General features: G+C 41.6%; 1 protein-coding gene across 1 annotated transcript; it reads left to right on the top strand.

Moving 5' to 3' along the window:
• The first annotated feature begins 6,018 nt into the window (after positions 1-6,018).
• nog1 (noggin 1) lies at positions 6,019-7,427 on the top strand. Its single transcript, XM_080905897.1, has one exon. It carries the CDS (start codon positions 6,372-6,374, stop codon positions 7,044-7,046), a length of 675 nt encoding a protein of 224 aa, XP_080762023.1. The 5' UTR covers positions 6,019-6,371; the 3' UTR covers positions 7,047-7,427.
• The last annotated feature ends 7,527 nt before the right edge of the window (positions 7,428-14,954 follow it).

Here is a 14,954-nt window from a genome sequence, read left to right as displayed (position 1 = left end):
GCCACAAACAACCTGCTAAAAACACTTATTTCTCCCATACAGAAATAAACACTGGCCAATTAGTGTTCTTATTTTTGGACCTGTATTAGCTGCCAGAGGAGTTGAAAATATAACCAACCAGACGTGGCCTGACACGGACGACTGCAGTGCCGCTCGTCCTCCGTCTCCACGCGGACGTCCAGGAGCTGCTTTAGCTATCGGGCCTGTGCGTCGGCCTCCAGGATAGTTTACGTCTCTGAAATGAATCCTCGCGGTGGGAACAATAGCGCCACTATTATCCAGCACAGAGAGGGATGAATTCACTGGAGGACAGGTCATCTTGATTTATGAAGTGTGAATTAGGAGCTGAGAGTTTGAGACCGAGGTGGGGTTGTTGGGGGGCGCAAGGGGGCTGCATGGTACAAACAGCCGTCTGTGTTGTAGAGGCTGGAGACACCACAACCCCTCTTCTCCCCACCACCACTACTATTACTACTACTACTACTACTACAGTCTGACTCTTGGCCTGTTTGCTCTTTCAAAGAAGAAATGGCCTCAGCCTTGGCTTAAAATGATCTGCAGAAATGTGTCCAGATCGCCACGTGGAGATCGGCGCACCGACTCCGCCTGGGTGCTGAAATAAACTAAATGTCCTTCTGGCTGCAGAGGACGCCTGCTGTGTCTCTGCGCCTGTCGTCAGGCTTCATTTATATCACTCGGCAGGTTGATGGAGTACTGTATCATCCATCAAGAGCGCGAGTATTTACTTTGATTCCAGAAAAATAAAGGCTGATCTAAAACTGCTGGCACTGGTGCTTCCTTAAAGGGACAGTTCACTCTAAAATCTGCATGGTCTGCATGCTTTTTATCCATCTTGATTCGCTTTGGTGTGACTTCCCCAGTTTTGGCGACACTGTGCTGGAAACGTGTCTCCCTTCTGGTGATGTTTAAAGTGACTGAAAGAAAAAGCATTCAAAAATGCCAAATGTATGTGCAGAAGGAAGTCTACATGCTCACGGCACATCTATGGAAGCCCATTTCGCCACTAAAAACAAAAAGTATCCATAACTTGAAATTTTGAGTTATTTTCTTGAAATTTTGAGTTAACAACTCGAAATTTCGAGTTGGCTCTGCCAATCGGTAATCTACGTGATTGATGTCATTTTCTTGTTACCCGGAAGGATACAGTGCGGAGGAATGCGCACTCAAAACCGGATCGCAACAAACCGGCGCTTTCGAGAGTACGTTTGCTGATAGTAACGCCATGTGATTCAGCTAATAGCTCAAGGATTTCATCATTTGTGAAGCTAGCTGTAGTTTAGCTGTAGCATTTGTAGCTGAGGGCTTCAGCTTCCGGGTAACAAGGAAATGACATCATTCACGTAGATTACTGATTGGCAGTGCTAACTCAAAATTTCAAGAAATTAAGTCAAAATTTCGAGAAAATAACTCTAAATTTCGAGTTATGGATAATTTTTTTGTTTGTTTGTTTGTTTTTTAGTGGCGGAAATGGGCTTCCATACATATCAGTGATATCCTCTTCAACTTTAAAGTCAGCTAGCTGCACGCTTCCTTTGGGTGGCAGATGTAATTGAGTGGAAGGTTATAATAACAGTTCCAGTGAAGCTGTTCACAGTATTTTTGTTTTGTTTTTATAATATATTTTTTGTTGGTCACGACTGCTCAATGACGACATCGCTGCTCAGTTTTTCAGATACTTGTTGTTTGGGTGCTTTGAGCATCATTTAATGAGGCAAAGCTGCAGTTCTTCTCGCATTATTAAATAAACTTGATTTTATGGTCATCCGTCGTCTTCTGACCAGTCCAAGACCGAAGAGATCCGGCTTTTATTGTAAGAGCAGGAACCATTATTTATGTCTACATCTGCAGGAAAATGGTTTGACTGCAAGAAAGATTGTTCTCAGAGTTATAAAGTGGAGCAGATGCTTTCCTCCTAGTGCTGCTGAGATGTGGTGATTCCAGAGGAACAGATGCACGTGTTTGAACGTTATCAGACGGCTGCACCAAAGTTTATAACACTCAGCTCTGGAAAACTGTCACAAGAGCCATTATTTTCTGTCTAGTTGCTACAAGCACCAGATAAACTGCACAAATACGGCATTCACATTTACACTAGAGAGGTATTTGTGCTCGCTCACATGGGACCGACCACTGCGGCACCACGCTGGACGACAGCTTGTTGCTTTATGGCACAAGCCGAGCTAATCTCGGCCTGAGAAAACATTTCCTGTTTGTCCTGCGTGCTTATGCGTCATAATATAGGTTTCTGATATGATAAGACTATATTTAATATTTAAATTCAGACCTCGACAAATGTTTCTTTTCCCAAATGACAATTCAGAATACTGTAAAAATTATAAAAGCTGCAGGACAAATGGATGTGCAAAGTAAGCCAACGATTCTGGGGGAAAAAAGTTAAAATAAGCCATAGTTCAAGATTTACGAGCAAAAACGTAAAAATACTTGTTACAGCGCCACAGGCCGACCCGTCAGAGTAATACCTGTCAGCTGTCCCTTTGCTGCTGAGCTGAGATGTTGTTTTTCATCTTAATGGCACCGATTAACTCGACTCTCGGTCCTCCATACGCCTGAATACACAATCAGTCGTCTGAGTAATTACTCAGCACTTTGTTCAGAGTTTTGTTTTAACGACTTTGTTCGCACGCAGAGTTTTCTGTCTGTGAAAACTTTATTGAGGACTGGAGTGAACACACTCTCACCAGCCTTCAACCTGTGGGAAAAATTAGCTAAATGCTAATTGGGTAATTATACCGCTTGTTTAAATCCACAGATGTTTCACAGCGTGAGCGCATTCTCCACAGCCTGAAGATGATTCATTTGAATAACGTGTTGTTTGATTTGGATAATGATATTCTCGGTTGTAGAGTCAATAATTCCACCTCGTGTCAAACTGTGATTGTTAACGAATATCCTCTTATTTTATTAACAGACTAAAATGAAATTTTCACCGTGGATTTTTTTTAAAGACACTCTGTTAAGCTGAACGTCGCGACAAAAATGTTATCAGTCTGCTGAACGGCAGCTATCAGCCACTATCTCTTCCATCAGGCACAGGGCTGAACTGGTCTGAATGTGGGTTTTAACACTGCTGTGAATAGCCGGGTAACTCGAGCTGTAAAATTCTTTAATGGAACATTAATAGTGTGGCATGAAAAAATGCAGTGTGCCATCAGACTGATGATCAGTGGTCTGAAGGAGCAATTAATTTAAATTAAGCTCACAGCAGGAGTGATTATGGCAACTAGGTGCTGTTGGATTGCAGAGGAATGGAAAAAGTGCTAAACAAACAAGCAATTTGCACACCTCCCAAGTGCCAGAGCAAACAGAATAGCACCCACTCCGTGTCTGTGTGTATTCAGCTTGGCAATGCAGCCTCAATCAGCACAAGGTGTGAAACAACGTGCTGAGGGAGATAAAGTGTGTGAAAGGTGCTTTGTGTTGTCTGTGTGACACTGTAAGCTTTACCTGAAGACAGGACGAGGAGCCTCGAACGCCCGCTTGCCTGGCTGATATTTTTCCAAAGTAGACTTTTCCAAATATGTCAGATTTTTTTTCTGCTCTGCTTTTGCAGGGATGAAAGCTGAATCTTAATCTTCAAGTCCCTTCTGTTGTGTTTCTACCCGAGCATGACTTTTCTTGGTAGCACTGCTGAATGTGGCTGCCAGAACACAGAAGTCTGCTTTTCCTCACTAAATGAGAAATCAGCAGGGAATGGTACAGTGACCTGTGATCAGCTCAAACGTGGAGATTCATTTTTAATGTAAATCCTTAAGCGCAGGTTTAAAAGTCAAGGACCAGACCCTGCATTTTAAAAAAAATACAGGTAATTAGATGGGCCAGTTTATTAGCCGGGGAGGAAAAAGTGTTTGGTTAACTTAGAGATAGAAAAAAAGTCAGTTAAGCAGGCGTCTGTCTCATGTAGGCTGACTTTATAAGGAGGAATAATTCACTATCAAAATGTCCCTGTGGTAAAACAGTAGGAAGGGATTAGAAGAAACCAAAACAACTCTGCGTTAAATGAGCCTGGCAATCCACATGACACTTAATGAGAACCATATTTGCACTTCACTCGAGCGGCCCCATTACAAACAGAATATTCCAGTGTGTGTCAAATATTATTCCTTAAAAGAATGAACATGTCAATTCCAATTTAACATTTCCCTAAGTATGTAAAAAAGTATTGCGAGTGAGTTTGAACGCATCGCTTTAATTCTCCAAAAGAAAATGTGCAATTGAGCATTTCTATTTTTTATTAGACTGCACGTTAAATTCTGCGATTTCTTGATATCTGATGCTTGGTGCTGTTTGCATGCGTGCAGAGTTTAGTCTGCACTGTCCCGCATGTGAATGCGCTGGATTGAGCAGATCTGTCAAGTGTGTTTAGGAGCGATGGTTTATGATACGTGCTGGTCAGATGAAAAATATAAGGGGTGACATTTTCCAGACTTTTCACCATCATTTGACCATAAACTAAATGAGTCGTGTGCTCAAGTGCTTGTGTGAATTAGCTCATTCAAATTGAAACAGAGATGCATTTATCTTAAGCGGATGGTTTATGGCTGATGTAGCAGCTGGCTAAGTTCTTCCATTAAATTATTTTTCAAAGAATGATTCTCTGAGCATGAGTTTAGACAGGTTCACAAATTGTGATACTTTCCATGGCTGCCGCTTAGCGAGCGTTGTTTATTTGGGAGCTAATTTGGCTGGCTTTATTGAGAGGCTCGCTGTGGCGCTGGTACAGGCAGAAATATTGTCCCACTTGAGCTGGACACATGCAGTAAATACACTGCAAAAAGTGTAGTTAACAGGCCATTTCATCTGATATTCAGGCTGTAAATCACGCTTTTCTTCAAGCAAGCAAAAGGTTGAGCTGGATTTGATGTGATTTTGTTTGTTTCCTGTGCAGTGTGTTTCATACAATCTGTCATTCAACTGAATGTGTGTGTATATTTTTTTCCTGCGATTTAAGATTGTTAAAATAATCTTGACAGCATTTTGCCAGTCCTTCATCAGATATGTGCACACATCACTATTAAACTTAAGGTGGTCTTTCTTATTCGCACGAGTCCATCAGATGGAAATATTCAAGACATTTTCATAAAATCATCATTTTATTGTTGAATTTGTGTGTTCCAATATGTTTGCACAGCAATAAGTCTTTAATGAATAGCCACAGTGTTGCTTATTGTAAATTTATTAGGAACTGAGAAGTCTAACATTTGGTTTGAGGTTCGGTTCATTTAAGCTGTGCCAGTAAGTGTATTACACGCCCTAAATAAAACAAATCATTCTGACGGCACATAACCGGCTTTTTTTTAATTGTTATTGTCATTAATATTGATTGGCTAAAACTCGCACTAGGTGAAAACAGATCAGAGTTTTGGGATCCTATAATATGCATTTCTAATGGTGGAATCTAAATTTTCTTTGTGTGTCCTGAAACTTTACAGTGTGAAATATTTTATATTTCTAATCCAGCCAGCAGTGTAAAAAAAATAGTGTTCACATCCTCCAGCTAAATAAATGTTGATGTAGTTTGTTACATTTGACTGATTTTTGATGCATTAACATGTATGTATGTCTGTATTACTTGCTGTTACAAATTAAAGTTGATCTAATAAATGACATGTCAAAATGCTTTGTATTATATTTTTTCTTTCTTTGTATTACTGCTGTTAATAAGCAATACAAATATAGCTTTTAACTTCATGGTGTAAATAATAAACATTAACAAAACTGTTTGTGTAATAAAACTTTCTCTGAGGTGTTTAAGTAAAGTTGTCGTTACTAGTTTGTATTTTTTCATGAGGTGTTCTGGGAGCCTGCTGCAGAGGCTCGCAGCAGAAGGATTCACCAGATGACCAACACCCCTGATGAATGAAAGCCTGGTTTAAGAAAGTCTGGAAAACCGACAGGGGGCGTCTCCTCTCCCTCCGTCCCCCGCCTCCCCCTCCGGCACCCTCCTCCAGTGTGGTGGAAGAAGGAGGTATTGGGGATCTCCTCCTAGACAACAAACCCACATTCAAAGAGGGGCACACGAATTACATCACGCTCCGTGCGGAGGATATAACGGAGGTTGCGAGTTACGCTCAGCGCTTTTCTGCAGAGGACACAAGTGGAGCATCATGCCGAGCAGAGGCGCGCGAAGCTCGAGGACGCATGATCTGATCTTTGCCTTTAGAAGTCGTTTCCACTAATGCTTCGTGGAACAATCTTTTATTTCTATCGCGGATTTTTATCATGGGAATCTGAATATTAAGGGACTCTAGAGGCCCACGTTTGGATACGGCTCACGCGTAATTGCGCACAAGTGGACAATAAGCAGCTCCGTGTGCGTGAGGATCTCATCGATGAACATGGATCAGTCTCACCAGTGTATTGCCATGTATCTGCTGGTGCTGTCTCTCGGACTTGTGATGGATAGAGGGATTTGTCAGCACTACTACCTTCTCCGTCCCATCCCGAGTGACAGTCTGCCGCTGGTGGAATTAAAAGAGGACCCGGATCCTGTCTTTGACCCCAAGGAGCGAGATCTTAACGAGACTGAATTAAAGAGCATCCTGGGAGACTTTGACACTCGTTTTTTGTCCGTGTTACAGCCCACGGAGGACAAATTCACCGGGAACGATGAGCTCGACGACTTCGAGATCCAAAAGCCGGGGGGAGTACTCCCGAAAGAAATCCGAGCGGTGGATTTTGACATCCAGTTCGGCAAGAAGCACAAGCCCAGCAAGAAACTGAAGCGGCGCCTGCAGCAGTGGCTGTGGGCCTACTCATTCTGCCCGGTCGTGTACACCTGGACCGACCTGGGGAACAGATTCTGGCCGCGGTTTGTGCGAGTGGGCAGCTGCCTGAGCAAACGGTCTTGTTCTGTTCCGGAGGGGATGGTGTGCAAACCTGCGAACTCTACCCACCTGACGATACTGAGATGGAGATGCGTGCAGAGGAAGGGGGGGCTAAAGTGCGCCTGGATACCGGTGCAGTACCCGATCATTACAGACTGCAAATGCTCCTGTTCGAGTTAAAACACAAGACTCTGAAGATAAATTATAAGCTCAGTATTTTTTTTTTCCAAATCTCTTTCACGTGCACTACCGAGTGTAGGAATGTATTTTCTGTATATGCGGTGCCACGCAGTTATATAACTCCATGTACAAAATCAGTATTATTTGTAACCAGAGTCTACTTTATTTGTGGAGAATATTGGTTATATATTTTGTATTTATGGAGCGATAGAGCCACGTAAGGACTTGCTGTTTTCAAAACGCGGACGCAGCGAATCGACCTCAGAGTTAAACGTGGATTATTGATACAGTTTTGTGTCAGTGACTTGTTGTTATCCTGTAAATTTAAGGAAATGTGCTATTTATTCTTTATATTCGTACAATAAAACGACACTGAAATGATTTAAACATGATTTTCCTTTACTTCTTATCACTTTTATACCCAATCTGAGCGATTACACATTAAGTCACCTGCCACATTACGCACAGCCTGTAGTTCCCACGCTAAAACCATTTTACGCATCGTGTTCTTATTACAGTTATGGTGGCTGGCCTTCCCTGTCTTACAGCTTATTTCATAACAGTACATAATTATAGAACCAGACGGAGATTTGGCTATAAAACTACTCATTATTGGGGGGAAACGTTTCTCATGGTATCATATTGGTCTTATCAGTAGTCAATTATCACTTTCTGATTTATATACAACAGGTCACTGGTTCTCTTCAGTTAGCCAGAACTATCTTATCAGTGCTAAGGCTGTCAGTCACACATAGGGTCCTTTACAAGCTGATTATAGAAGAAGTCTCACATGTCTCACTTTCTTTCATCTGCACAAGCCCTCCTCCTCATTTTCAGCCCAGCAGGAGATTTGCTGGAGAATCAGAGGCTGATACTACATGACTGTTAATAAGCTGACACCATTAAAATCTGGATAAAGTATTTTCTTCATAGTGCAGTTTGTTCATTAAAGGTCTGATGTCTCCTGGGTAAATACTGAGCGTGCAAAAGAGCTAAACATACAAAAAAGCTCAACTTTCTTTACAGTTAGGAAAGAGATTACAGTCAGTAAATATGCACAGAAACAATCTGATTAAAAATTAAGATTAAACACAATGATGGGGAATATTTTCCTGTAGATGATGGGAAGCGCTCAATTTGAGCATAATTTTGCAGCCTTGCACACATTCAGTTGCAAATATCAACGTGAGTCATTATAAACATGCTCAATTTATTTAAATCAGGGAAGAACGTGGCATAAAATATTGCATTACAGTCTTGCGTTCATTAGCTTTATATTGCATAGGTATATAAGGCAGTAGTGATGACAGGTTACGTGCTTTACTCAAAAATGAAAATACTTTTTAGGCAATAGATGAATGATGTGAAGAATCACGGTATAATTCAAAGATTGCATATACTTGTCATTACTTCATAACACTTCCAATACATAATTTCAATCTAAGGCTTTACTCGACATTGTGGTACTGCAGTTTTACTGTAAATGACAGAGCTGGGTTTTCTTCCCTTTGCTGTGTAACACACAGTAATGCATCTTCTTACAAACAGTGATTTTATCCCAGTCGCTCTGAATCAGTAAAGGCATCTGTGTGTGAACTTTGTGTGAATTATTTTGAATTTAGTGGGAAAAGACTTATACAGTTTACAGCTGTATTAAATAATCTGTATATTCTGTAATGGCCTATCAAAACATAATGGGCCTTTTCAAAGCTACACGGTGTTAGATTTTAACAGCATTGCATTAAAAAGAAATATTGTGGCGGTCTTGTTCATTGTTATTCAAGCTGACATCTTTATATCTTTTTTTTTTTAACTTTGGCACCGCCGCTAAAATCCAAGGGATGCTCTGTGTGTTTGATCACAGCTGTAGGGTTTATAACATGAATAGTTTTAATGTAGCGTTTCTAATCGTTTTGTGGAGCTGCTTCTGTCTCACACTGACTGAGACAACCCCCCCACCCCTCAGTTGTTCCAGAGCCTCAGTCGGGTAGACAGTGGGGCACCAGAAAGCCTGTGTTTTGTTTTAGTTGTGTTTAGTCCGTAATGATGCTCCTTAGCCTCAGAGCCAGCTCTGCACATATGCATGCAGCAGACAAATCCCTGCACTTGTCACCGGATGGTAACCTAAGGCCAAAAATTTGTACGACGCATCTTCAATAAAGTCGTCGTGTAGCCTTTGATGTATGTGTGTGTATGCTGGATCTCAGGCGGTTGCCGCTGATCTGTTATTTCCACTATACTGTTTGTCCTCTTGTGTAAAGTTGGCAATAGTCGGGATTCACAGATGACAAGCTCTGTGCATACCCAGCTATTTCAGGTTTTATGCATCATAGTCTGAAGATTTCGATGCGACTGCCTCAGTAAATATAAATCCGATCATTTCTAATATGTTCAAACCCATTTTCTCTATTTTTGCTCTTTTGAAACAGGTGCCCAAGTATCTCTGTGTTTTTAGCAAACTGTCGACATTTCTTTTCTGATTGTTTTTACAAACCTCTCCTTAGAGAACCTTTCCTCATGTTTCTTATCAAATGAGAAACACAAGTTATTAGTTGTACTTTCCTCTTCTTCAATTTCAACCTCTCTTTCCTTGGGTTTTTCCTGCCGTAGCGCAGGCAAAGTGCTGACGCCGGTCAGATGATTTGTGTGTGGAGTAATACGTGCTGACAGAGCGCTCGGTGCCTGCAAATACCAGCTGAAGACTGGAGGATGCAGGGCTGCTAATGCCCTTCGTCACTTCTGAGCCGGTTCCCAGCTCTTTGCGTCTCTCTCCTCAGCCTCGCAGATCTCTCATGTATGAGATACCCGGCAACACATTGCTTTTAGCCACCAGCGATCCATTAAGTTAATGATCTCTTTGGGTAGAGGCTCGCTTTACTGCTTTTCTACTCCCTCCTCCCCCCTTTTAACCTAATCAACCTTTTTTATTTCTATGCAGATATTCTGAAGCCAAAACCTTGTTGCTGATTAAATTCTCCTACAGGCTTCAGATGATAAAAATTACTTTTGATAACTCTGACTGGCTCATTAATAGGCCAAAGGTAGCCTCTGTGGCACCATCATTACGAGTACAATAACAAGCTGAATGTGCCAGCTTAGTTTGCTCCACAGTCTTGACTTTTACAATGTTTATTCAGTGGGAATGACAAATTTCAAATAATGCCGTTAAACAGTTGAACACATGAAAGGATGTGCCGTAATGATCAGGTTTGTAAGCTTCGAATACACATTTACTGCTGTACATGGGCCACAACTCTATAATAAAATGATACACAAAGCTTTCTGCTTTGATGAAAGCCAAAAAATACCTTTTGATCTTCTTAATGATAGTAGCTCAGAGAAAGTTTTGACTGGTAACGGAAAGTGCTCTGTTAAAAGGCACATTTGACATAAGATATGGCCTTTAAACTTTAAGATGTGTTTTATATTTCAAAAGCTTAATTTGGCAAACATAATGAACCGCAGCCCTCGTTAATCCACCCGTTTCAGTGTGTGCATACTTTTTAGTTTTGATCTGAAGCCATGACACTCTTATTTTGCACTGCATGCTATAGTAGATCAACTTATAGATAACAGAGTAACCCTTAACGGTGCCTAACACAAATTAAAAGACGTTAACAATTAAAACACCTGGAGAATTGACAAGTGACGCTTTAGTACTTGTCAAAGATGAAGATAGCCGACATGATGTCAGCCACCGGTTTGTGGAACAGACTGGAGCCTGTAGGAAAAACAGGGCGAGCTAATATAGTTAAAGTTAGCATGTTTAAGAGATCCGCAGCTAGACGCCTAGTCAGATATCACTCATTGATTTGGACTGCATATGTTGAAGATTCAGAATTGGCAATTTGGACAACCCCATGTGGGGTTTTTGAAGCCCAAAGTAAGCATATTCTATCAAGAGGGCAGCGTGCTAAAATGTCAGCTAATGTTAGCTAACTTGGTTAGCAAGCTACACCCACAAACTGTACTGGTGCATCACACCAATGCTAGATGCCTCTGTAAAGCACGCTGTGATTGCTTTAGTGCCTTAAAAATAAGTTAGATATATAAATGTAACTCCTTTAAAAGCACTTTAGTTTTCTCACAGATCTTATTTTCTTGAGTATAAGGTGCTTGCTCAGGTGCTAAGTTGAGCAAGCACCTGATTCAAGGGTGAAATGAGTCCATCTGTTGATGAACAGCAGTTTAAATCTCTGTATAAAGCTACTAAGTGGGTCTTGAGTTGAATGTCTAAAAGTTTCAAAATGTAAAAGGTTTGCTTAAATTTTTTTAATGGATGGTTTAAAATGTGTCAAATTTATCTGACATGCTTTCATTTGGAGTTCATTCATAATTCTCTATCTTTAGTGACTGTAGGGATTTGTCCGCGTGCGTCTGTCACTGTGGGCAAATCTAAAGACATGTAAATGGGTTTCACTGACTCGCTGTCCAGATGTCCAGCCGTGGCTGCAGCAGAGCCCTCTGGGAAACGTCGCCGAATGAAGGCAGGTGTTCGCTCCCAGTGGAACAGGGAACATCTGTTTGTGTTGTTCACACACATGTTGCTCAGTTAAAGCCTCATTTTGTTCCTGCATTATTTTGTTAGAAAGCTTTTCCCTCCTGTTGAATATCGGCTGCAAAACCAGCGCTCTTAGTCTGAATAGGAACACGCGTAACCAAGGGTGTAATTTCCAGGGGGTTAGGGGGGTTATGACCCCCCCCAATAAAATCATGAATTATCTTGCATAAATAGGCTGTTGATTTTCTTTACTCATTTCAGTTATTACCAGCAAAGTAGTTTCATGTTTAATCATCTGGGAATTTACCCAGATTTATTTAGACAGAGATCTTGACCCCCCCCCCCCCCCAATGTTCAGCACAGAGTTACGCCGATGCGCATAACGCTTAACCCATTAACAATGTGCACACTTGTGTAGACTACAGTGTGTCTGTGTGTTTCTGTGCTGTGCTCACAGTGATGATACTTCTCGTCCTAACTGATAATCAAGCTGTATGGACAGTTTGAGTATTTTTATAATGGTAATTCCATCTTCTCCTGACTCATAAACACAGTCTGTAAATTTTACCAGTACTGCATTAATACTTTCATAATTCCTAGCGCCAGCTCCTGTTATTGGAATTGTTTCAGTTCCAACTTATCTGGGATTTGGGTGGAAAAAGCGGTTTAAGGGTTCTGAAACACCCGTAAACACCAAGCTGAGTCAGCCATTGGGCTTTGTTTGGAGTTTTTATTTATGGAGATGGTTTGTTGTTTAACTCATTAGCTTATCAGCATGAAACTGTCAAAGCTATTTACTAAGAATTTTTCTCAATTATATCATTGTTTTGGCACTGACGTTTATGGAATTATGTTGTTGGTTGAACATTGATACAATTAATGGAAAATTGTACTCAACAGATGGTTAACTAGTGTTTTTTTTTTTTTTTGCCTCATAGATACCATCCACTTCCAATTAGATCACTCAAAACATCAGTTTCATGAGCAAACATTAGGAGCGGGCGCACTTTCGCTGAGCCTGCAGAGCGCAAATCATTAGCAAATGAGCCCGAGTGTACTCCTTTGAACGTCTTTCACCTACAACTGTTCAGTGTCAAAATTTGAGGTTTGGCATTTGGCAGTTTTTATCACTCAAGCTTTAACTTCTTGTAATTTCATGCTCTGCAATAAAGACTGATCACAAAAATCCAGAAATGTTCCTTCGTGGTCTGACGATGAGCCAGGTCTTATGGATTTTTGTTGGTTTCTGGAATAAACTAAATGTCAGTGATTGAGAAAATTATTTCAACCAGGCTACTTTTGTCTTTTATCTTTTGCTAAATGTTACTTCTGAGATGAAATGGCATAAATCAGTGTACAGAGTATATGAGAAACTGGTGTGCTCTGGGCAGACACGGCCTGTCAAAGGTTTGATTTGTCTGGTAAAAGATGCTGTTTGGCGCTCTGCCTGGTTCGCTGCGCTCTCCCACACATCGCATAATTGGAAGCCTTTGAAATCTCCTCGCTGCTGCTGCTGCTGGTCCTCGTCCTGGTCACGATGTTCAAGCTGAGATGCGTACCATGGCCAATGTTAATTTTTCCGGCATTTTTGTCTGCTGTAAATTTCACCAGGTTGATGATTTGTGGGGGCGAGGAGGGGGCGATCCCGCTGTTTGATGTCCAGAGCTCGTTAATCCAAACCTCATCTGGTATGCAAGGTCAGGCCGTACTTTGATGTACACGGGGGCAGTTCTGCCAAGCCCAGAGAGCCGAGAGGGCACTGTTCATTTACAAAAAAAAAAAAAAAATCAGGAGACATAGCAGCCTTGACACATCTTGGCTTTTGTCCATCAACTACTGTGAAGACAAGGTCTAGCTTGATGAAGAGGCCTCTTAAGCCTCCTGCAGCTAGGAGAGCACGCACGAACATTTCCTGAGAAACTGATTCAATACCAGTCATTTTCCAAACTCACGGGTAATTGGAGGAATGTGTGAAAGTTTCATGTTTTCCTCGGGGAGCCACCAGCGCGGTTTAGAAAGAAAGCACCATGACGATGCAGAATATATAAACCCAATATTGGCATGTGCTGTCATACTGCTTCCATGCGTTTCCTTTTAAAGATTCGCCATATATTCCTATTAAAGCAGCTTTCACCCCTGAGCTGCTTGACAATAAAACAAACAATAATTGGTTTATTTTGGGATTTTGATTTGTAACCGCTTCAAATCCTTTGCCATTTTTGGCTTGCGGTCCTTTGAAACAGAGAAGAATGAGTGGAAGCGGTGTGTTTGTTATGTAAAATTAAGCAACAACGGCCCCTACTTTGCACCCAGCGCAGGAATTCACTGCAATTAACTCTTGAGCGTCGCATGTAAATACGAAGGGGTTCGGGGCTCCGCAGGCAGGCCGGCGCTCTTCACACACTGGATCCCGGGCCTTTGTTCTTCCAGGGCTTTGGCCGGCCGCCACACTGCCTCACTTGGCAGCACCTAACTATAATTTTCTCACAATGCCTGGCGTGTGAGCCGTCCATCATTCCTCTCTCTGTGTCTCCCAAAGCTCCCCCGGCCCACTGGCACCTCTTAAGCCTCCAGCATTTTCAGGTTTACCCACTCCTGAGCGCATGCCAAGTCTTTTCTATCATCCCGTCATCTTGCACAACCAAACAAGCTGCCTAAGGATATTTATTAATTCACTCTTCACACTTGGCTATGCTTTGATCAGATGGTAAGTATCTTGCCATCTGATCAAAGTATCACTCCTGTATCGCTCCTGGAGGTGTTTTGATATTCTCAGATGTTCTGTGGGATCGCTGCAAATTGTTTCCAGGTCCAGCTCTGTTCAGTTCACCGACAGTAACTTTAGAAAGTAATAACAAGAGTGCTGCTCTGTACATGTTTTCCTCTTGTTCCTTAAATACCTTTTAGATGTTCACTTGATTCTGAGAAGGCAGCATGATATCGGGGTTTAGAAAGAAATCCTCAGGTGCAAAGGAAGTGGCCACAGCATGGACAGAACCAAGCACGGGTATGGCACTTTAAGCTCAGATTTTAGATTTTGTAATTTGATTACTGCGGTGTTGCTCCGAGCGTGTGATTTTTATCTATTTAATTTCTTATCTGAGGTTTGACAGCATTCAATATCATCAAGCTAAAGTTGAAGCAATGCATAATATTCACTCTCTCACTTGTACCATCATGACATAAATGCGATGTAAATATTAGGAGTGCAACGATACTCGTATCATATTGAACCGTTTGATACAGTGCTTTCGGTTCGGTACGCATATGTATCGAACAATACAAAATTTTTAATTTATTTTATCAACTTTCCTTCTGACGATGCTGTCTGTGTTGAGCGCTCAGTGGATCTGCGCTCGACAGTGCAGCCTAGGCTGAATAGTCGAACACAGATTCACTGAGCGCAG

Source organism: Rhamphochromis sp. 'chilingali' (assembly GCF_963969265.1).
Source record: "Rhamphochromis sp. 'chilingali' genome assembly, chromosome: 15".
NCBI classification, from domain to species: Eukaryota; Metazoa; Chordata; class Actinopteri; order Cichliformes; family Cichlidae; genus Rhamphochromis; species Rhamphochromis sp. 'chilingali'.
This window is presented reverse-complemented; position numbering and strand designations above follow the sequence as displayed.